At 37.6% G+C, this 25,297-nt stretch overlaps 1 protein-coding gene across 1 annotated transcript in view; it reads left to right on the forward strand.

The window, feature by feature from the left end:
- The window catches only part of COL19A1 (collagen type XIX alpha 1 chain), a 226,223-nt gene that overhangs the window by 16,926 nt on the left and 184,000 nt on the right, over window positions 1-25,297 (forward strand). The window contains exons 7-11 of the mRNA XM_074861812.1: window positions 18,214-18,337; window positions 18,724-18,999; window positions 20,741-20,821; window positions 22,885-23,010; window positions 23,488-23,550. Of these exons, the coding sequence (XP_074717913.1) occupies window positions 18,214-18,337; window positions 18,724-18,999; window positions 20,741-20,821; window positions 22,885-23,010; window positions 23,488-23,550 (670 nt within the window). The remainder of the gene's footprint in view (window positions 1-18,213; window positions 18,338-18,723; window positions 19,000-20,740; window positions 20,822-22,884; window positions 23,011-23,487; window positions 23,551-25,297) is intronic.

Here is a 25,297-nt window from a genome sequence, read left to right on the forward strand (position 1 = left end):
GGAAAAGCTGTGGATATTGTCTACCTGGATTTTCAAAAAGCATTTGACACAGTTCCCCATAGAATTCTCATAGAAAAACTGGCTGCCCATGGCCTGGATGAGCGAACGGTCTGATGGATCAAGCACTGGCTGGATGGACGGTCCCAGAGATGGTGGTCAATGGAGCTAAATCCAGCTGGCGGCCGGTCACAAGTGGTGTTCCTCAGGGCTCGGTGTTGGGACCATTTCTGTTCAACGTCTTTATTGATGATCTTGATAAGGATGTAGAGTGTATCATCAGTAAGTTCGCAGATGACACCAAGTTAAGGGGGAGTGTCGATCTGCATGAGGATAGGGAGGCACTACAGAGAGACTTGGATAGATTGGATTGGTGGGCCAATGTTAACGGGATGAGGTTCAAGAAGGCCAAGTGACAGGTCCTGCACTTGGGCCACAACAACCCCATGCATCGCTACAGGCTTGGGGAGGTGTGGCTGGAGAGCTGTGTGGAAGAGAAGGATCTGGGGGTTCTAATTGACAAGCAGCTGCACATGAGCCAGCAGTGTGCCCAGGTGGCCAAGAAAGCCAATGGCATCCTGGCTTGTATTAGAAATAGTGTGACCAGCAGAAATAGGGAGGTGACAGTCCCCCTGTACTCTGCACTGGTGAGGCCACACCTTGAGTATTGTGTCCAGTTTTGGGCACCTCAATACGAGAGAGATATCGAGGTGCTGGAGCGAGTGCAGAGGAGGGCAACGAAGGTGGTGAAGGGCCTGGAGAATAAATCCTATAAGGAGCGATTGAAGGAGCTGGGACTGTTCAGTTTGAGGAGGAGAAGGGTAAAGGGAGACGTCATCACTCTCTACAACTACCTGAAAGGACATTGTAGAGAAAGGACATTGGTGCTTCTCACAGGTAATTAGCAATAGAACAAGAGGGAATGGCTTTCAACTGCAACAGGAGAGGTTTAGACTTGACATTAGGAAAAAATTTTTCACAGAAAGAGTGGTCAGACAGTGGAATAGGCTGCCCAGGGAGGTGGTGGAGTCACCATCCCTGGATGTGTTTAAGGGTCATTTGGATGAGATGTTGGGGGATATGGTGTAGGGGAGAACTTTGTAGAGTAGGGCTGATGGTTGGACTCGATGATCCCAAGGGTCTTTTCCAACCTGAATGATTTTGTGATTCTGTGGACATTAATAGAAGTTATTCCTGAGTAAAGTAGTATAACTGAGCCTTTGAATCCTGAAGAAATTCACAGTAAAATATTGTTATGCAGACAATCTAATTATATAGTCATAATAATAGTAATTGTATAATGTTTTAATTTTATTTCAATAATTATATTATGGAGTCATATTTTGTTCTCTAGAGTTTAACACATACAGCCTATGCAGTGTATTCCAGTTTGGCGCACAGCTTGCTGACACAAGAGGCATAGGGCTCTGTGCTGATAACAACTCCTTTAGATGTGCCAGCAGTGTTCAGTACTTCTGGACATGAAGCCTTTTTGGCTAATCTTTGTTCTATAGTTGCCTTAGAGTAAATAGTACTATGATGAAACAATTTTACTATCCTGCTCTAAAGATGCATCAGATGTCAGTTGTTCCTCATTCTCACGTTTCTGGGTTGCTGGTGGGCCATTTTTTGCTCCTCTGACAGTGCCAATAAAGAAGATAGTAAGTTGATTTCGGCAGAGTTTCAGAATGTTTTTGAAATGGATGTTTATGATTAGCAAATCTTAATGGCACAGTCATGGCTTTCTTATTTTGTAGTTTGTTTGGCTTGACAAACCATATTAATTTACTGAGGACATTACTGTAGCTGGCTGTTAAATAAGCTCAGAGTTACAGCAGTTGGGATTACTCACGACTTTTTTAGGAATTCTTCCCCTTTTGGTGTAAGATACTGCAAAAGAGCTTGGATTTTGACTGTATTTGGACTACTGAGCTCCATCAGCAATGTTGTCACTCACTGCTGCCAGAAGAGCTGTGGCTGTGGCTTGGGCCATATTTCAGAGAAAATGTTTCATCTCCTTGTGATGTCTAGTTACTGGATGCAGAAATACTGTTCCCACTACTGCCAATATATTCCAGGCTGGAGAATTCTTTCTGCTAAAACCAGAAATCAATGATGAAAGAATATTTATATGGGGTTTTTGTTTGTTTTTAATGCTGACCTTTTTAATCTCAAAAACCGCGTAGGGAATTGTATTTCCTAGAGCACAGCTGATATCAAGCAAGGCAGTTTCTGTGCTCACTGTTAGAAGTCTTTTCATAGCTAGCATAGCTAGCACTTTGCTCCCCAAAGGCACCTAGCTCTGGGTGGCTTTGCAGCCATTTACTTCGCTGTATGTTCTCTGGTTGTATCTCCTGAGTCTTCTTTCTTCACCAAATAAATACCATGTTCCTTGCATATGACTTCAGCTGTCAGTGAATGTCCACATGGGTATGATTTTTGATTAGTTTTGCACATGGCATGTGTTTTGGGCAGTGGAGTCAGGTTCAGCAGTCATCTTGAAAAATATTATTAAGATATATATTAAGAAGTAGTATACCTATTTCTTAAATACAGTATTGAATAGATAGATGTGAAATTCACCAGTTTCCAAAAGATTTCACTGAAAACTTTTAAAACATCTGCTGAAAATGGCAATGAGGTGCCACCCCTGTTTGGAGGCAGTAGTTACAGTTCTGCTAATCAGCTTTTATCTGTGCTTACACAAAGTCCTGCTAGCCTTTGGTCTATTAAAATGTTAGATAGTTTTGTAAGAAATCACCTCTCCCTTCCTATATTGTGTATTTATTTGAGGTCATTTGAGCTGTTGGAGCCAACAGTGTGCTAAGACTGAAATGTCTGGTATTTTAGTTGCAGGGTATTTTCAAGAAAAGGGCCTTGTCTCTGGAATTTGCTTCCTGAGTATGGGAGCCTGAATTTAGTACAAATCCTGATGCTTTCTACAGGTCTTTCAAAGTAGTGGATCAGAAGCTGCAGTGATACAATCTCTCTTTTTCCGATTCTGGTTGAAAGGTACTGCAATTGTGTACTTTGTGTTTATTTCCAGAAATTTGAAAATGTACTGCATTTTATAAATTGAAGGATAATACAGGGATTACTGTTGAAAGAGCAGATTGGAGCTGTACCTACCATGTAAATACCAATTTTGTTTCACAACTAAGGAGAAAACTGGGGCCTCTTACCATGAAAAATGTTAGGACAATGCTTCATTTAAAGAATGAATTTGAATATCTTTTTCTGCATATTTGGGCTTGTTTCTACCTGACCATTTACAAGAAATACACCAAAATATTTTAATAAAATTTAAAATTCAGTCATTAGTGGATTTTAATTGCTATATTGGGCTTGAATTGTCCTATAATTTAACATGCAATTTACTATGCGGAAAGAATTAGGAAAGAATAGTAATGACAGAGAGGTGGCAGAGGGGAAGAGTTTATATAAAAATGTACAGTACTTACATTGAAAGCAGACTGTGAGGAAACGCAGAGCAGGAAAACTATTTTAATTATGCCACTAACTGTAGCAAATTTGAATTCTTTGATCTGTAGTCTGTTCCCCCAACGGTAGAGCACTTAGTGTGGCAGCGTCGTACCAGCTGAATTGGGAAGACAATGTTGGATGAAGCAGACTGTTTCTGTTCCTTTTTTTTCCTCAGTAGTGTTGTTCTTGCCATAAAGCATTTGCAGATAAAGGGAAGGAACTTTTGGGAGATGTGTACTTTAAGGGCACTGGTCCACAATCAGAGTGTGCAGGAGACCAGCAGTGTTTGTGTGGATTCCCCCTGTGCCTCAGGGTTCAGGATGAAACTTAAGGCAGGCAATACGCAAATCACGGAAAAACTGGGTGAACAAATAGTAAAGGCAGTCTACTCTCCTTACTTGAAAAGATATCCTTAATTTGAAATACAGGTACTTCAGTTCAGATTAGTGTTATTTTTTCCTGCTGCCTCTGTTTTAAGGGAGAAATCTGTCCAGCCAAGACTATTATTTGGAAGAAAATAATATTAGGAGTTCACCTTCACAGCACTCCTCTACAGCTTTCAGCCTCATCCCCCTTCCTCCACATCGGCATCAGCCTCTTTGGTGAGCGAGGCCAGCAGCTGATCCCGGTGGCTGTGTGTGATCTCCTGCACTCACAGTGTGGAAGTAGCAAAAATGCACTGCTGGGGTGGGGGGCAGCCTGCTGTTAGCTTAAGCGAACCCTGAAATGGCACCTTCAGTTTAATGGTTTAACCTGCCCTGTGGAAAACAATTAAGCTGTTCTGATTAAAACAATGGCATCTGCAATATCTAAGCAATTTCATTTTTGCTATATACTCCTATATAGAATTTGGTTTTATTTTCATCCAGTATGTATGCCAAAAGCATTTTTCAGTTTTCTTGTTGGATGAGATAGAAAAACTTAAAACATATACTGTCATAGATACCACAATTGCTAAACAAAGTTATTGTGTTACTGGATTTCTAGATTCAGCACAAGCATTTAAACTGCACGCTTCCCTATGGCCCTTGTTCAAAATATTGGACACAGATTGTACCATAGGTTGTTCAGTTTACCGGTGTGTTAGCTGAAGAGATCCTTAAGTGGTGCCGGACTGTGGGGAACTTTCATAAAAGTTTATACGTCTCTTTCTCCCTGCCAAACATGCTGACTTTTAAAATATCTGTAATGTTGTCTTGGTTTTTCTTGGCCATCTTTTTTTAAGATAATGTCCCCCAAAAGTAAGTACAAGATAGTACCATAAATCAATAAGCAGGATACGGATCTAAGTCTGTAACAAGACCTGTATTTGATAAAAACACTAGACAGCATAGTCTTAGAACAAAAATACAGTTGCAAAATTAATACAGTTGAAATTTCTTAGAAATCCAGAGTAAAAATGGGTATATACAGGAATGCTATATGCAACCACACAGAATTCAATGAAATGTACTGAATATAATGTATGCAGCTGAGGATAGACTGTAGCCCCCATATGTTGTAGTATAAAATTAGAGATTGAAAGATCATTTATCAGTTTTGCTGATTGTGCTGAGAGGATTCAAGTGTCTTTGTAAAATGCATATTATTTCTCCAGCTGAAGCAGTGGTGTCATGTGCTTCAGAAGTCATTTATCAGCAGAGTGGAAAAAAAAACCCTGTAATAAATCAGATTTAATTTTTTTTTTTGGCTTTACTGATTTAAGACTTTGTGAAATGTAGTTTGCATTAGCTATACTGTAAGGCGTTTCTCCTCTTAAAGTTGTACCTACAAAAAGATGTTCGTGCTGCTACATCTGTGTCTACACTGGGACTTTGTTGTTTAAAGATGTCATAGAGATTCATTCCCTTCCCCCACCTTGCCTCTGAGTTTTTAGTTTTTCTATCTAAAAATAGTTCATGGGCTCTCTCACAGTGAAACTGCCTGGTGCTTTTTTCATTACACTGATTTTCATTTATTGTCAGTTGGTTGTGAAAGATTTTTGGCCTCTAGCATTTCTCTGTAGGCTTAGCTCTTTGCAGTTTATCATCATGCCATGAAACATTTTTATTTATTGAGATAAATTGCCAAATTTTTTAAAATACTTTTTAATTTTGCATCAACAGTACAATCCATGCCCTGGATTTTTCACTTGGAGGTCTGGGTATCAACTTGATTTCAGTCATAAGTGTACAGAGTTTGCTGATGGCAGCCTTGTCTCAAGTGAATTTTTGTCATGTCACAAACTCAATTCAAAACTTGGAATGATTTAATAAACTTCAACATGAACAACAGTCTGTAATCTATAGAAACTAAGTCCTGATATACAGATATTGGTGTATCAACAGAACCATGTGCAAGAGATCATGTTATTTTTGGATTTAGTCAATGTAACTAGTTGCAGAATCTCAGAATTCTATTAAAAAAAAATCCTAAAAATACTCTGGGATTGAGCATGGCAATACAGGCCTTGAATAATTCATTCATAGTTCCTAATACGGCAATAGGCTTTTAATTGTCATATGAAAAGGCGTGTATCTTTTTATTTTAGGGATTAGGCCACTGCTTATTTCTACACCTGTATTGGCAATGTTAATGTTGAAGTCCTTGATAAACTTTGATTTATCTCTTTTACTCAGTTTTCTCTGTGAACTCTGCTGAGAGTTTAGTAGGAAACGTGTATGTTCATAATCTGTAGTGAGCAGTGTTGATTACTCAAATACTGTTGAATGCATAGGAACATGAGATTTGCTTTGGACCATACCTGAGGAATAACAACACAGCATCATCAAGGTGCTGTGACTCCATGCACCTGTTTTTTTTATCTTACTGGATCTGTCTCTAAGTGAGCAGTTCAGAATGCTAGATGACTGCCAATTTAAATTAATCTGTGAAACTAAACAAAAAAGGTAATAGTATTCACCAGGAGCACATGCAATAACAGGAACTGTTTGCCGAGGCTTGGGAGGAAGAAGTACACTTCCAGCTCCAATTCTTGCATCAGGACCCTCCATGCTGGATGTGCTTACTCTGAAGTACAGAACGTGCTATTGCAGCATTAATTATTGCCATTGCTCAGTATTAACATCTAGCAGCTGACTTGTACAGAATTAGTAGATAATGCTCACTCATTTTAAAGGTAAAGGTGTTACTTGAAAATGAGGTGTTTTGGGATGGGAGTCTTCTAGTGCAGGAGGCTTGTTTTTTTAAAAGGTCTGTGAAATTAAGTCACTGAGAATTGAGAATGTTTAACATAGGATGTTTCATTCCTATATGAACTGTGGATAATATGTGATAAAGATAGTAAGAATAATCATATGGACAGAGACATTGGAAGAAAACGTACCACAAAAAGACCGAACGTAGAAAATAAGTTGTAGTGGTAGTTCAGTAATGAAACTGTATATGATGACTTGAATGTCTGAAAACGTCAGATGCAAGAAAGGCCATCAGACACCTGTGTTTACTCAAAAATAAGCATAGACTTTTGAAACGCTTTCTTTTTTTTTTATAGGTTACTTTCCTTTCTGCAGGACTTTCTTTAAATTTAGGAAGTGATAAATGATTGTATTACTGTTAGTATGTGGAGACAGATACGCTATGCTACCAGGAAATTACATAAGCTTAAGATTGGTTTGTTATGAAAGTGTTAGGAGCACTAAAAAAACACTTTGTGATTCAAGATAGCTGGTATGATTTCATGGAAAGGAAAGTCATGACTCATTAACTGGTTAGAGTTCTTGAAAGACTGAAGAGTTTAACACAGCCTTGCTTCATTGCTCTCTTTAAGGACCAGTTAACACTACTAATATGAATCCATATTATGCCCAAGATAACATTTTTTTTTTACAGCATCCTAACTTTTGTTATTGCAATTAAATGTCATCTCTTTAAACAGCTTATGTTGGATTGATTTTGTTGTCATACACAAGTAAATGTGTACTGCTATCCAGCTGGCTCTAGGTGCCCAGCTGCCCGAGTTGGACCAGGTGATCTCCAGAGGTCTGTTCCAGCCTCAACCATTCTGGGATTCTGGGATTCTGTTATAGACTATACTCTTAACAAATAGATTCCTATAATATTGGATACTTAATTCCATTGTCAATGAATTTAGAGGGTAAGAGCAAATTCATCAGAATGCTGGTTTTGTCATAGGGTGGTGAGGGAACAAAGTATTTCCTTTTTAGAACTTCCAAAACATTTCTTGCATCTCATTGTATGCTTAAATCTTACAGTTTTATACAATGCAAAATATTGGTGATATTAGTGATACTTTCTTTACTGTCATAACTCTTTGCACTTCATCTACTAGCCTGAGGTTTGTAGTAGGTAATATCATGTTCTTAGAATTTTCATCAGCAGTAAAGATTTTGGTCTCAGCCTTACTGTTGAAAAATAAGGTCATTGTTCATTCTAGTTCTGCTACTTTCATGTAGAAGTTACATAGATGATTCAACCGCAAATTTTTATAGTTGTATAGAATTGTTTTAGTGCAAAGTTTTTTGTACTGGGGAGCCCTCACTGTTTTGAGAAAAGTTTGTAAATTCCCAGCATATCAAGCGTCCTTGTTTGTATATAAGGCATCTGGCCAGTTTCCACAGCCTGAGAAGGATTCCCAGTAATATTCTGTGTTCTTTCAAGTTGCGTTTGGTGGGTTCTTTTGATGTGAAGTTTAGGTAAAATCTAAGTAAAATGTTCGTTGACTTATCTGAAGCTACCACTACTTGAAGCCTCCTTTCCACACCTCTGTCTTGGGCCTAATGCAAGACCCCCATCTCTCTTTCCAAGCTTTTTTTTGGTTTCTCTCCTAGCTCTTTAAAGGGAATACCTGGCTGTTTCCCAGCTGGGTCTGATAGTAACAGAGTTAGCAAGTCACAGGTCCTTGGCCCATCATGTTAAACATAGTTATGACTTGGCAGATAGCAATGCAGTGTTGGTATTTTTGAGCTTGATATATTTTAACCCCATTTAGTCTGTAATTTACAAAAAAATCTCGTTATTACAGGAAGTGTGAGAGATGCAGGCTAAGGTGTATGGACTTTTTTTTTTTTTTAAACTTAATTTTAGTTAGACAACTCATTTCTAAGTCCTGAGACTTCAGAAAAGTGATAATTTTCAGTTTCTGAAAATGCTATTAAGTCTTTTTATGTGATGCAAATGAATTTTTCGATCTTTTATTTTCCATATTCATTCACATAGAACCCATGAATGTTAACAGTTTTTGCAAACTGTAAAAGAGCACTTTATTTATCTAATTATCCTTCAAATTGTAAGCAGAACACCAGACTTAAATATTCATAGACTAGTTATGCTGCGTGTAGGGGGTGTTAAAGCAAAAGCATGTTCTCTCTCTGTAGCTTCACTCTTGCAGCTGACAGAGCTACTTATTTCAGGTCAGACCCTGATATCTGGTATCATTAACCTTCTTTCCTACTCCGGTCTCTTCTGTTGGTAACTTAATCTTTACCACTTACACCTTCTTTTTTGGGGGGGATCAGCTGGAACCATGATGGGTAGATACATCCATCTATAACAGTGTTGTAGGCTGTAGTACTTTCGATGTTGCCTGTGCTTTTTTTCTCAAGCTTTTTTCCTTGGCTTGGCCTGCTTGTGACTTTAGCCTGGAATTAATTTATTTACAGGCAGTCCTGCATGCTGAAGGGGAGGAGGCTAGTTATCCAGGTGATTATTTGAGGAGGTGAGGAAAAACGCATCCCTTAGTTTGGTTCAGCTGTACTCCATGCAGCAGTTCCTTCCAGCTCTCCCTTTCCTCTGCTAGCCATGCTCTTAAGTTCACTGTGAGCACTCAGCATTTTCATAAGAGGAATGCTGGCCTGCAAGATAGTTTGCCTTTTACCATCAGCCAGGGTTGTCTAGGACCTGGCAGAATGAGCCAGGGAAGGAAAGGGGCAGCCTGTTCTAAGTATAATCAACAGTTCACTTCACTAGCATTTGTTCCATTGACTCATTGTAAAAAGCTACCAAAATCTTGGAGTGAGGGTGAGGGGAGACTAAACAGGAAGAAATCGAGGGTTCTAAGGAGACAATACATTTAGGCTGAGTAGCACAATGTCATCCAGAAATACAGAAGGTAGCTCTCACAAGACCAGCGTGAGAAGTAGGAGTGTGCAAGTCTCTCAGCATGCAGCTCTGCTAGAGTTGACTTAGCCCTCCTGTGTACCAAACTAAAAAGATCATTCTGTTTCTGGAATCAGCTAGCATCTCTAGATACCGTACAAATGTCTGTATAGTGCTGGTAAATTGGCTGTAAAAACCTCCAAGGAGAGATGGATGCTTAGATTTCTTCCTCCTTTAGAAAAGATATGCATATATAGGCCAAGAAAAAAGAAATATCATTCCTTATTTCCTCCCTCCTTTCCAAGTATGAAGAGCATCGTCTGTCTTCAGACTGAATGATCATCGTCTCCAATAGACAAATCCTCTATTGTAGTCTGCATTTTCTTTGCTTTTCCAGACAACAGCAACCACTGACATCTACAAATAATTAGCACTGTACCATAGATCTTGCTTCAGGGTAGGAAGCATGTGAAAATGCATGCAGAGCAATTTTTGCTGCCAGTTGACTTTCAGAGGTTACTGTAATTATTTTTCCTCTAATGTCTTCAGAGGGTTTCTTGATCAGCCAAATAACTCCATTCCACTGTAGATAATCATATTTAGCATAAGAATTTAATATCTCATTGACTTCAGAGACTGCCAAATAACAGACTAATAACTAGACCTGTTCTCTTTGTTCCATTTCTGGGAGCAAACTAGGAGGACCTAGTGAGTTATAGAGCTGCTCATAAAATGTCTAAATAAAGACACGGGTAGATGTTAAAAGAAGTATGTAAAGTTCCTGTAAAAGTATTTAAGTTCACATCCTCTTGTCTTGATGGTGCCACACTTGAAAAAAAGAGTAGCACAATTGGATTTTAGAACATTTAGCACAGCAAAATGGCCTTGAGAGATTATGTAAACATGCCAAAAAGCTTGATACAATTCTTGAATGACTTGAAGACAACTTAAATATCTTCCATTCTTTTAAGCACATTAGCTTAGGAGACAACCACTGAAGAAACAGACAGATCATTAAACTTCTCTGGATTCTGCCATTAATATCCAAAGAGAAAATTTTGTTCAGTTTTTGTGGATTTCTTGTGAGGAATGTGTCAGACCCTGAATAAGTTTCCTTACAGAAACAATCGATTTACTAGTGTGGCTCTGAGTAAGGAAGAGCACTGAAGATTTCTGGGACGTTCATGCTGGAGAATAAAACCATGTTTGTATGTGTTCAGGGGGGTTTCATTCCCTGCAGTGAATCACAGGAGTAGAAACCTGTTAGGAAAATGGGGATGGCGGGTGCACGTGTGTGTTATTCTACATTGAGCTATAGAAAGGAAAGGAGAATGAGGTATACATCTAGGAAGAGCATGATTCCTGACAGGAGATGATGAGAGTTGAAAAAAGATAGTTTTCTTTTGAATTCTTTTTATATTTTCAGTGTAGCTATGATAGGAAGATGGATAGTAGTAGTGGAAGGACCTTTTCCTAACTGACATTTTTTAATTTAGATATATGAGCAGATTTAGCATCCATGAAATGTGGAGAAATGCTCAGTGAAATGGCACTTGGTGTGAGAAACATCACTGTATTCACAAGACTCTAAAACCAGTAGACTCAATGCGACTTTTTATTGTAATGTCCATGTGAGGAGGAGCACATGGAACTGAAGGTATCCATTACTGATGTATCAGTATCTGCTACAGAGGTGTTACCTGTCTGCCACAGCTACTGAAAATATATATGAGAAGAATCAGATTGAAAAAAAAGACTGAGGCAAGAGAGGCTGGTTTTGGTCACTTTCTACCAGCAGTGTTAGAAAGTCTCTGCATGCTTCTCAGTCAGAAAGTGGTACCAACACATGGAAAACCACTGATCTGGTTTGAGCAGCATGAGGCAGAGGGACACCAGAAAGTGTCATGTAATTGCATGACTAGGAGAAAGTAGATGCAGAGGAAATGTTTTTACCCTTTGTGGAAGAACTAGAGTTCCACATTTTTCTCATCTGTGTTCCCCGTCTCTCAGACTCTGAGAACAGTATGTTTACTTGTTCTCTGGCCATCTCCGAAGGAAAAGAAACATTCTGACTGCAAGACCTGTATTTAGTGTAAGACCTGAGTGAATCATATAGATTGACTTCAGTCTTTCTGAATCACAGGTGACCATGCATTAGATGTTGAGCTCAAAAGTGTCTGAAGGAACATCTCAATGCCTGTATACTGTAAAAGCCACCCAAACCTTTCTAGTACCCTATATGTTTCCTTTACTTGCTTAGTACATAAAAAGGCAGCTTAGTAGTATATCCATTGTCTGGGGTCACTCTTGCATTGTGTTTTCTTGAGTCTATAACCAGTGCAAGTGCAGGAGGGTCCTTTGGAGTATGAGATCACTTTGAGTAAAGTTTTAGCTTGCTGAGGTGGTCATGCTCTGGCTTTCTCCTCTTCCCTGACACATGTTCCTTCACATGGTGGTATGGCTGTCATTCTTTGCCACCCCATGTGCCTCTGTGTGGAAAGATGCTTACTACTGATTAGGGCAGCTTGATTTACTGTGGTAAGGTGTGATAGTTTGGAAGGGGAAACATGCTGCTTGAATATAGCATTTTATAATGTGGTACTCTTGCTGGTTTCTGAACCTGTTTTGTCATCTTTTTACAGTTTAAAATATATTCATTATTAAAAGGAGAGAAAAAAATGACTGTGTGCTCAAATAACACATTCTTGCTTTTGGTAGCCTATGGTCTTTGTTAGGGTTATTTTTATTTTTCAGGTACAAGGAAAGTTCACTGATTAACCTGAGACCTATTTGGTTCATAAAACAAATATCCTAGTTGAGCAAGGGAAGTGTATAACTGTATCAGAAGTGCTGAAAGTTGCCTTACACAAGAAAAGACTCCAAAAGCCTAAACATTGACCTGAATTTTCTCAAAACTTTATCAGGCAGCAGAATTCTGTTTAAGAAAATGAGAAGAAACACTGTTGCATTTTCAGTGTCCATTATTATATGTTACTACTTTTAAGTCTGGTGTTCTTATTGCTGCTGATTTTTTTTTTTTTCCCAGAAAAGTTAAAATGCACAGAAATTGGCCAAACTTAGAAAGTAGAGTTTTGTTAGCCTGACCTCTTTAAAATAGATGGCAGACTGGCCTTTGACTTCATTAGGGCCAGGAGTTCACCAATAATTCCTGTAAATAATAATACAGAGTACTGGTGGAAACTCTAGGGGAAAAGTACTCTGTGAAGGTGTAACGGTTTTGGTATTTCTATTTCTCTTTCAAACCAATCTCTTTTTAAATGTCCTTTAAAATTTTGATAGCAATAACATTGACTTTTATTTTTTAAAAAAATTCTAAACCACCTGTATATTAGAAGTGACAGCTAATCTATACCTATTCAGTAAATGAAAGCAGAGGCACACTGAAGTATATGAAATATTAGGTAAATCCGTATGAAATATTAGGTAAATCCGTTTTCTCAGTGTTAAAATAATTTGCAGCTTTGCTTTCAGTGGCACATTTTCTGAGTGGGTTGAGCTCTCCCTAAGTAATTAATAACTCTTAAGCTGTCTGAATAGTTTCCCTTGAGTTGCATCATATAATGTGTCATATGAAAACAACTTGAGGCCTACTGTAACATGAAACTGTATAGTGCATCTTAATGTGATTTGAGGAAGATGGATGGGAAGGAAATTATTTCTTATTCTGAGTAACAAACAGCTGTTCTTTTATTTGAAAAGAATTTAAAATACCCTTTATAGACAGAGATTGGTAGATTGTTTGTTAGTTATTTCCCCTTCTCCCATTGTACCCGTCAAGTTAGGCAAAAACTGAGAATCAAAAATACAATATTTTGATGTAGAAATATTGAGAATAATGTGGAGATTTTTTGTATTTGGTCACCTGAGCTTTACTTTTTTATTCATAATGAATCTCAGTTTAAATCCCTTAGTAAACACGAAAAGGTTAAGATTTCAGTGTCCCCATCAACGTAGTACTAAATAAATCATTATCCACCATAGGAAAATTGTTTAAACTAACTCCTTGAGCTCTGGTCACCAAATTATTGTAACATTGTCATGTTACAAGTGACATATACCAGGTAATGGTATATGTCAGCTGGAAAAGGTATGTCTTGCCATAAACTCTAAACATCTCTCACTTCACTCTCAGGAAATGTAAGTTGGCTCATCTTTCTCTTCTTGGAAGATATTCAGCAAGCTGGAGGCTTCATTGATACTTGTAAATACGGAAGTTTATCATATACTGTAGTGTATTCTCATTTGATATGGAACAATTAGAGTTCATAAGATTTAAAAATAGATGCTGCTTTTCCATTAGTTCTTTTTTTAAAAATAAAAACAAAAGGTAAATAAAGGATTGCCTTACTAAATTTGATATGGGTAACTCAATACTGCTTTACAAAGATAGAACTAAAACTGTTTATAGCACAGTGAATACACAGTTAATTCATTCATAATTACTTCTTTTAGCATGGTAGCAGTAGGAGAACCAGCTGATATCTTCATTTCAGAATTTTTCAGGACTTTTGAGGAAATGAATAAGCAAATATTTTGCCAAAAATCAGTCTATACTTGATCATTACAAACTGTGGAAGGTGTGCATAAATACAGTTGTAAAGTTCATGCAAAATTCCAGTAACTGCTGTTCTAGTAACCTCATAATGCACAATCTGTGCTGTGCTTGGGCCACAGAACCTGTTTTTAGGAAGAATTTTGGCTACATTTAATCCAGTAAAAAAGAGGAGAATGCAACAAAAGCCTTTGCAACTTTGAGTATACATATGCTTTGATAGAATGGCTCATGGTTTTTGCAGGAATGTCAGTGTGTATTTATTAACATTCTGGATGCATCTGCCTGATGCTTCAACATGTGGAACATTAAGAGATACCTGAATGTCTGGATTTGTAATGTATATATATACGATCTAAAACCTTATATTGTTAGGGATTTTCCTTCTTGTTATCTTTGGTCTCCTCAATCTGCCAGCTGGAATCTCTGTAATTTACCGTATACCTCAATCCAGCAGACTAGGGTGGTGTAAATTCAAGCTTGTGTATTCAGTTCATGTGCTTCAATTCCTGCTATTGTTTTCAGCAGTTTCCACCAAGGGTGTGCTTCACTTTGAGAACATAGTGCTCCATTCATCAACTTTCATTTTTTATTATATACTACTCACGATATGGATAGAGGGAGAAAATCAAACTCTAAATTCCACCTAAAGTATAATTTAGTCAGACTTTGGGCACCTGAGTTTCAGAGAATGATTCAAATTGCCTACTCTCAAGCACCACCTAACCCCTGGTGGCACCTAAAATGAATCATTTTGGACAACATATTTTCCCTGGCATCTGGGTATAAGTTCCAGGGAAGCTCAGAAGCACCATCACTTAAGCAGCCAGACATGTAACTCGCACCCGAGTTTCATTGTGACTCAAAGATGTATGGAGAGATGCCTGAATGCTGCCTGTGTTCCCAGAGGTGTCTAAGCCATTGACTGTGCTTAAATCGCACATAGTAAGCTTGGACAGCATTTAAAATTCAGTATTCTGCAAAATTTTATTTGGCTTTTCTCATATTCTGATATGAGATTTTATGTTCACATTTCTGTTCCAGCTTTTTTTTTCCCCCCATCAAATGTCATTATATATTTATTGTTTAAAACACATACATACTTTGCCTGTTGCTGAGGAGTTTTTAACTGGTCTTTACAGAATAGAATATACCATGGTAGTAATACTTAAATTTTGCTATAGTATCTTACTGATCATCTGTACCTGAGTCACTTCAATGCTAGATGAATACTTTTTATTCTATTATGTCCACCTGAGGCTATTCAGGGAGCAAGAGCATAGGGGAAATTGTGTATAGTGGTAGATATTATGCTAGTTTTCTGAGCATTTTATCCCTTCATTTTTTTCTTTTTAGCATTCACCATCTGACTGGAAGGGTTGAGTGTTAAGTGTATACTTCAAAGCATCTTTTAATGACTTTTCGGTCACCAAGGAGTGTTCATATTGTTACACAATGGGAACTCTTCTCAGAAAAAAGATATTGCTTCTGTTATGTCTTTGGTATACAGTAGTTGTATACCAGATTTGTGCTGTTTGCTGGCTAGACACTGAAACAAGTTTCCCAGAGGGTTGTAGAAAAATTCCTGTTACTGAAGACTTTCAAAACTTAGCTGAACAGGACTCATAGTAACCTGAGACACTTTTCAGGTTGGCCCTGCTTCGAGTAGGGGGTAAGATCCATTGGCCTTCAGAGGTACCTTCCTACCTAAATTACTTTGTCAATCTAACTGAATATATACTTGATCCAATTCTGCTTGAATCTTAGCTCTTTAGTTGACTTCATGGAAATTCATGTAATGCCCTTAGGAATTAATTTGACCTTGTCTGCTTTTCTCATTTCTCCCAATATAGTTTTCTCTGTCAGTTTAAAGATAAGAGGAGCTAGAGTGAGCTCCCATTCTTTTCACTCTTTTTCATAATGCTGGCCCATACCTTAACTTTTGTCCTGTTTCCCAAATGGTTTGATAAACAGTTAAGGAAAGTAATTGTATATCATGTGCACTCACACACAACCAAATTTTTTTTGAGAAAATTCTGAAAGAAACACTTAACATTTTAGAAGCCTCACACTGTCATTCATTTAGATAGCTCTTAAAGTGTCAGGGAGGCTTACAGTAAAAAACAACCATGGTGGAAAAAAAAAAAAGTGCTCCATATTTACTAGAACACCTACTATGTCCAGAAACTACTTCCGTTAGTTTTGCAGACTTATCATACCAATCACAGTTTCCCTTCCTTTCATTTGATGAAGACTTCTGATCATTTCGCTTCCACAGTTGTCTGTCCTTTGCCCATTAATGTAAACACCCCTGTGTTTCCCAATATGGAGCTTAGCTGGAAAAGTTAATTGGAGAGCTAATGATATGCTCCCACAGCCAGATATCCTGTCTAGTTTACAGCTGTAAACCTGAGATGCCATCTCCTTAGCTTGCCTGGGGTGCTGTAAACCGTAGGGCTGATCCCAAGTCCACATAGTTTACTGGTGTGCAGAGATGCACTCATGTATTACTGATGCCCAATTAAGGTATTTTCTTTAGGAATCAAACATACGCTTTATGCTATAATTAAAATACAGAGTAGTATGAAATCTGAGTGCTGCGAAGCCTGTCCACTTTTTCCTTGCCTTTTGACATTGAAACATCTATAGCTGTACAACAGAGCATATGGGTCCACTAACAATGTGGGAGAGCAGCCAATTTGGTCCTGGGATAAAACAGGAATCAGCTGTGGGAAATAAGCCAAAGAAGTGTGATTCCCACATCAGGGACTTAAATAGGTGTTAGTCCATAAAGAAACTCTTTGACAGGATTTAGAGAAGCCGTCTTACACAGAAGGCATTTTTACTGAGATCCTAAGTTAACTGAAGTGCACTCATTTCCAGGAGAGTTGGGGGGTTATTGTCTCGTCAGCTGATGCTTTCCTCTTCTGTTTTTTTTCCATTTGTTTTGGTTTGGTTTTAATTTTTTTAATAAAGCCTTTATAGCACATTACTGTGTAATTATAATCCCATTTGTAGTTTTTTAGAACTAAACTATTTACTTCACATGATTGTGGGAAGAAAAACAGAGGAAATTTTTCTGCTACGTGGGGCCCTAAAGTTTCCTCTGTTCTGATCCAGGGAATTGCCATGTGGCTAGTTGGGCAATCCTGACAGTTTTCAGCAAACAGCAATGTTAACACTTTAGTTATTTGTGTCTTGAGTAGTGTGCATCTGTGGTTTTCACATGTCTTACCTCTGTCTTAGAAAAGAAATAATTTGAAATGCAGAAGCTTCAAAAGAAGAAAGCTGATTGCACATCCTAATTTGTTTAGTACAGAATTAGTATGTATTTAATGATTACCAAAGTCTGTAGAGTTGAGTTACAGACTAATTTCATTTTTTCTGAAATACAAACTTTGTTTGTAGAAGTGGTATTGTACTGTATTCTGTGATATAGGTAGCAAGTCAGACTTTTTTTCAGAGACGTCGACATAGGTAAGAAAGGAATAACAAAATCAAACAGCAGCAAGTCAGTTATTCAGAAGTGCATTCCTTATTTTCATTCAAGCCTGCTAAAGTCCAGCTGTTCTGATGCTCAAGATGTCTGAGCTGTTGCCTGTGGAGGTCATTGGATCAAATCCCCTGCTCAAAGCAGAACCAACTTGAAAGTTAGATCAGGTTATGATGAGCCCCATCCAGCTGTGTTTTGAAAGTCTCCAAGGATGGGGATTATTTCAGAAATCCTCTGGGAAACTTGTTCCAGTATCCCAAGCAATAAATTAGGAAAAGTAGTATTTTAAAATATGTTTGTGTGTGGCATTCACTTCACAGCAGTTCCTTCAGACTCCTATTTATAATATTCATATTTATAATAATAACAAATTTTTAAAAAGTTAGAACAAAAAATTCATTAATGAAATCTTCAGCCATTCTCGTAAATAGACTGAACTGTACTTTTGAGAAGAGGCACTTCTGAACACTGAAGCCTGTGAATTTGTATGAGTGTGAGTGAGTGTTTGGCTCCTTTTTTTTGACAGGTATTATTTCTGTTCATTCCTTTTAAGCAGTGTTTGTGTGGATAAGAATAACAAGAAATCTTTTTTTCTTCCCTCCTATTGTAGGCAAGTATTTCCAAATGGGCTTCCTGAAGAATACTCTCTAGTAGCTACGTTCCGTGTACGGCGAAATACCAAGAAAGAGCGTTGGTATATATGGCAAGTTTTAAATCAGTATGACACACCTGAGGTTAGAATCATCTTTAATTTTTTTTTTTTCATTAAGTTTCTTTTTTTTCCCATATAATATGGCAAATACAACTTAGTGGATTTTTTGCCACTGAATGTAGCTACAGTTTATATGGAACAGACAGTCTACTCTGAAATAATTGTTGATTTATTATGGGAATGACAGAAATTTAACAAAATGTATTAAGACTGTAGACTAGGATAAGAAGGCATGTTATGATTTATAGCTGATGTGTATTTACAAAGTTACATAGAAGAGTGCTTCATTATATAATTCTTGCCCCATCTATGTAGTTGAAGTATTTTTATTGTATATGGTTTATATATGTGTTTAATTCTTATACTTGTAAATTTTAAATGACCGCTTTTATTTTATTTTGCTTTCAGATCTCTGTCCTTCTGGATGGTACTAAAAAGGTTGTGGAGTATATGACCAAATCTGCTCAGGGAAATATACTGCACTACACTTTTAAGAGTCGAGAAATTTATCCATTGTTTGATCGGCAGTGGCATAAGCTTGGTATTAGCGTGCAGTTGGGGATCATTTCCCTCTATTTGGATTGTAATTTAATTGAGAGAAAACAGACTGATGAAAAATTCACCATTGACTTGCAGGGAAGGACACTGATTGCTTCTCGTGCTGCAGATGATAAGCCTGTAGATGTGAGTAGTATGAAAGGAAAACCAGATAACTTAAAATCATGTTTTAGCCACACTTTTACTAACACCTTTGTAAAGAATTATGCAGATAAAAGGTTCAAAACTGATTATTAATTTTGAGTGTGTATTCATAATTTGAAGTCCTTAAGTCTTTTTCTCTAAACAGTATTCAGTGCTGTTAACATCTGCTAAGACAAACCTTCTGTTACCAAAGTAACTGCAGAAACTCGGTCCTGGTTTCAGGAGTCTGTTTTTCTGTATTCACTTTGGAGTAAGAGCAACATAGTTACCATAGACATATTATTACTACATTTAGAGATGACTTCCAGTGGTAATTTTTTTCTTTCAATTTTTACAAGAATTATTTATAAGATTCTATCAGTCATCTGTTACAGTTTCTCCCTTTGATAAAGGGGAGACACAAAAAAATTAAGAATTACTTCTGTATCAAGATTGTATCACATTCCAGGGTGATTCAGCTATGCAGAAATAGGGGCACATTGTTCATAGTTGTCCCTCCCTTCTCCAAATGGGAGGGATTAGGAAATGGTTGGAAGTGTGTTTCCTGCAGCCTTTGGTCCAAGAATTACCCAAGGCAACTCCATAATATTCTGGGCTGTGTTCAGTCCCAGAGATGCTCTTCTCTGTTTCCTCATGCACAATGCTCACAGCAAGTAATTTGAAAGCTCCAGGAAATGTCAGTTTAAGTATGCTGACATCCAGTTACCAGGTTTAAAGCATCTGGCTTGGAGTTTATAGTGACCATCTGAAAGTTTCACCTATATTATGTACACTGTACAGTTCCAGATGAAAATAGCACGTTGTAACTGCAAACTAGCATTGTGGGAGGAATCAGTCCTGTGAGGCACTAAACAGTTTGGCATGGACTCAGAGCTCTTATTTCATGGGGCCAAGCTCATGCTTCATTTTATTTTCTAAGACTGAGTTCAACTTTATTTGAAATGTATGTACCATCTCCTCATTTCCAAGTAGCACACAAGAGGAGGAGCAGATTCTTTTTATCTTGTGTTGGTTGCATGGCACAGGCTGGATAATTCTGAGTGGAAGTTGTTAATTGTGATTTCGACATTTTCAGGAAGAAATTATGGGCATAAAGCTGACAAAGGCAGCAGAGTGAATCCTGTACCAACAGTCACTTTCTCAATACAAGTGCAAGGGAGAGAATAAGAAGATACAAAACAGATGCAGAAAGAGACATACAAGGGCAAGATTAGATAGTTAAAATTAGATGCTGTTCATCTCACCAATCCACCCAAAATCTCCAAAACGGAAGCTTTATGTACAGAATTTGTGATTTTTTTTACTCTTCAGGTGATTCAGTGAAAGTCCAGGCAAAGCTCTGTCCAAAGTGATAGAAGATGTATATGAGAGAGAGCTTATCAAACCTTTACTCTAGTTCATTCCCAGAGAGAATTATATTCCTGAAAAGAAGGTTTGCAGAAGATGTCTAGAGCGCTAAAATGTGTATGTAATATAGCAAGGGCAGTACAGAGGGGTGCAATTTTCATAAAGATAAATCTGAAATGTAATTTACATCAAAGTAATAGACGGCATAATTTGTTCCTTAAGTGAGGAGTTGTGTAATTGTTTTGGTTTTGTCTCTTTTCAGCATTTCAGAAATACGCAGTGTTTCACAGAGAAAGTTCATTATGCCAAGATAAGAAAATGCATGCTGTAACAGATTTTTACATGTCATATTAATCTCTTTTGTATTTCTTAATAGATTGAACTTCACCGCATAACAGTTTATTGTAATCCAAAACTTGCAACAGAGGATACATGTTGTGAAATATCTGCAGACCTCGTAAGTTATTTTTTAAAATGCGAATGTTAATACCAAAGAAATTGCTTCACTGTTTCTTACTAGAGTTGTAAAGAAATTTCAATAGAAGTGTTAGATTAATTACGTCCTAAAAATGAATCCTCTATCTGGAGTCATGGTACATTGTTTCTTGCTGCCTAACTAAATGGCATAGTGGAACTTCAGTCAAAGGCACTAGGTGTTGCTAGTTCTTTTTAAATGCATTTCTTAACATTGCTTAATATCTAATTAGTAACTGAGGAAATCTCAGAGAGTAGTAAACAAGTCACTGCGATGACCTGAGGATGGCTTCAAATAACAGAGGCCATTTCAATAACAGTTGCATCCAGTGAAGCATTACAGATGATAAACAAAGCCTGTGAAAGAGTGACAGTGGAAGGAAAGAAAAATAGGAAGGTCTTGAGGGTGTTTCCCTTATTTCAGTACACTAACGTGGAGGAATGTGTGGTTCATAATAGGTGAATACTTTCTTCTTTATAATGCACATGCTGAGATGTATATATTGTTTAACATAAGGGAAAACATTGATATAGTTTAGAGGGTACACTTTTCCCTTTTGTTTTGATAGACAGAATCAGTGTAAACTGGAAGATAGTAGAACTATAGAAATACTTCAAGTTGCAGGTGTGATTATTTTGCTGAATCAAGCCCATTTGGAGAAAAAAGAAATAAAGAAAAAAAAAAAACCCTCAGAAAATATGTTAAAATATTGGTCTGCTCGTTATAAATAGTCTGTAAGAGCAGGGTCCTCTGAGATAGTGGGCAGTACCATCACCACCCAGCCTGCAGTCAGTGAAAAAGACCCAGAGAGTGCAAAAGGATTAATTGATTCCATGTGCAAAGACATGGGAGAAAAGGTTAGCTAGAATGGAGGAATAAAGCTGCTCAAGAACAGAGGAGCAGAAAACTTTGTGGGAACTGACATCTGAAGCTCAGAAGCATGAAAGAGGCTGGATCTAATTTATCAAGGGAAATTTCAATTTTAAATAATTATTTATTGTTCAAATATATTTCAAAATATATTCCTGATAATAGTGCAGACTTTCTCTTGAATGTATAAGCTCATGGGTAAGTGAAACGAATGGGTGTTTTTTTTGTAGCTTCCACTTTGTGCACGGAAATACAATTAATTTAACAGTTATGACACAGTAGCAAAAAAGCAAAACCAAAACAAACCCTAATTATATATGAACACAAAAAGTTCAAGGATAGGCTCTGTTAATTGCATCTGAAACATTCATTCAGCTATATAGCTAAAAGCACCATCGGTTTCATTTCTGTCATGTTGGAGATGTAAAAAATGGTGGACTAGTTGTTAATGACTTTCATATTGAAACCAGCATTACATTTTCTGATTTATTTTTTCATTACTTCCTTACCAATTATAAGGGTTACTTTTTCAGCAATTTAAGGGAATGGATTTATCTTTGGATACAAATTTCTACACTAAGTTGTAAATCCTGTGGGAATTTCTTTGACAGAAAGCTCGCAGGAGACCTCATTACATCTTGATGAGAGCTTCTGAAATTTGTCAGGTTCTTTTGACTTGTCCTGTGGTATATCTTCAGGTTGGCTCAGCTCTCATGAGTTACAGACAGGTGAATATTGGCTTTAGTGCTTTTTGTTTGTTTCCAAACTGTGCATGCCCAAAGTCTTTTATTACAAAAGAATGACAGAATTTTCCTCTCACACACACTCTGACATTTTGCATATCAGTATGAGACGGAGAAGTACTCTTTTTTTCCCATGGGCATTTTCTGCTTTACTACTTCTAATTACAGGAGACTTTATTCCTCTGTCTGGGCTCTTTTGGAAGAAAGAAGTGGGACAGATCAGTTTTAACTGACACTGATTTTAGTACAGAAGGATCACAATGTCTAGACTTCATTTTACTACAGCTTTTTCCTCTGTTTGGCAATTGTGGCTTCTCTGCAGTATGGTGTGTATAGGAGTATTAAAACAGAAAGTAACTTAAAAATAGTGTTTGGATTATGTTTATCTATTAACCAAAGTGGTCCAAAAGTCAGAAAATCTTTTTATTTTAGTGCCCACATGAGGAGAGGTTGCTTGCTACGACTTCATCACCAGTGACTGTTCATGTCAGTAAAATATACACACTTCCAGGAATGCAACAAGAATCTGGAGAGAGATGCCACTGCTTTCCAAATAAAGTATGAGGTTTTCCTATTGCTTTTTAATGCATCATGCTGTTTAATCCTCCTAGGTATCAAAAAACCAAAAAAGTCTTTGGTATTTTTTGTAGTTATGAAGAATGTCTTACTGGTTTGTAGTGTTGTAATGTACTTACATTGTATTTCCCACTTAAGAAACAGTACATGTTAGACTTAGTTAATTTAGAGTTGCAGGGGTCTATAAGGTTTAGTTATTCGAATACACACCGTAAAAAAAAAGATTCATGGTAAAAATGAGAATTATATTTAGGCATTATATGTAGTGTAAATGTTTTTACTTGAGAATAAATTATTTTCTACATAACCGTTTTATTTAAATGCTTCTCCTGGGTGTGGCACTATATTTATTCTGAGTCATTTGCTTTGTTAGACTTCTGTGATAAAGACAAGGAAACCAAACAAAATACATACTTTGGATCTGCTTCTTTGTTGATTTTTGATTTCTTTTAAAACCAGGGAGAAGCAGGATTGCCGGGTGTAGCTGGTTTGCCAGGCCAGAAAGGCGATAAAGGTGAAAAGGTAAAATATCAGTTGAATCTTCTCTTTCAAATCTTTATCTTTGGCTTATCTTTCTTAAGTAGAAACTTTATGGGCTTTGTTATTCCTTAAAGGAATCTCCTTGTAACAGGTTAAATCCTTTGTCAGTCAGTCTCTGTTTCTGTATGCAGGCTTCCTGCCAGGCAGCCTACAGCTGTTGCACTTTGGGGTCCCCTCATCAACTCCATGGAACAGGGTTTGCCTGGCTGGAAATCACATGCCTACCCAACCCTGTCATCAAGTCCTATTGCCTGTTACCCTTATCCAAAATAAAGAGGTCATGTATGTAGTCTGTGACAAGGATTTTCCCATATCATGTGTGTACGTCAGCACTGATGGACAGAATCCTGTGCGGTGGGTTCATCCTTGCAGTCATCAGTAGTGGGGTATGAATTCACTCATATGACCTCAGCACTGTATATTCTTTGACATCATTCTTACCTGAAACTTTCTTAACTGTGAAGAGAGAGGGACCTGACATTGACAAGCCCCTAGGACAGTCGAGTTGGTGCGCCTTTCCTCGGACCTATTCTGTATTTTTATTCTGTAAGACTTATCATGACATTCCTGTGTTACTTAGCTTGGGGGTTTCCTAATAATAAAGGTCAGGATAATGTATGTTTTCCCTTCACACTCTGTTCCCTAAATTTGATTGGAGAATGCTGGATTAGGACATGCCCGGAAATGTGTTTTTCTTGTTCTGATACAGGGGACAACTTGAATAAACTATTGCAAATCGGCCAGAACAACAGTAGATAGGAATTCTGAGTTCAGGGAATGCAGTATGAGAGGAAGATACCTGGAATGTCGAATGTCCCAATCCAGAGGTTAGGCTGGAGGTGTCCTAACCCATCATCCTACCTCACAACACACTGTTTAATACATGATCTGAAATAGTTTGTGAAGACAGCCAGCACTGTTCCTAGGACTGCAGTACCTGGCTGAAATAGGTCCAATTCTGAGAGGGCTTATCCACACAGTCAGTTGAAATTAAATAAATTCCTTGATAATGTCTTTCCCCCCATCTCCTCCCCTCCAATATATATTTCACTTTTGATAGTAGTTTTGTCTTTTTCCTAGGTGGAAAAGAAAGTTCAAGGATGTTAGTTTCAGTAGTCCAGCTGAACCTAGAGGGATTGCTGGCAGTTTCCAAATTTAATCATGAATTTTTGCTGATCCCAGGTCTGAGTATATAGGACAACTGTCACGGTTAGCCTATGTTACCAACATAAGGGGTTTCCTAGCATTTATTTGGGAAAGTGCTCTTCTGCCCCTGACATGATCCATTTAGACTATTACTGCTACTAAGATGAGAAAGGAGACTTCAGAAGTCTAATTTTTTTACCATTCTGTCTCAGCCAATTAGCAATATTTACCATGCTAAGCATAGTACCTCAAAATAAAGCATGTTGGGTGCCTGGTTACCCCCGGTTCTGTTCTCCTGATCGTTTTACAAAGAAACCTTCATTGTACTGATTCAAAAACCTTCCAACGGTCAGTTAACCCTTTCAGCTTCTAAGCATCACTAATAGCAAATTGCATGAGTCTGTGTCTGACGTAGTTGGTAATTACAAAGTGCAAAATTTTTGGTTTAGATGTAAAACTGAAAATTCTTAAGCTTGAGATTCATGAAAAATAAATCTTTCAAAATTTATACAAATAGATGGTTTTGGGGTAGTGGCCTACTACCTATAAATCCAAATTTGATCTGTTTATCCCCAGCCGCTCT

Source organism: Strix uralensis, chromosome 3 (genome assembly GCF_047716275.1).
Source record: "Strix uralensis isolate ZFMK-TIS-50842 chromosome 3, bStrUra1, whole genome shotgun sequence".
In the NCBI taxonomy this organism is placed as follows: domain Eukaryota; kingdom Metazoa; phylum Chordata; class Aves; order Strigiformes; family Strigidae; genus Strix; species Strix uralensis.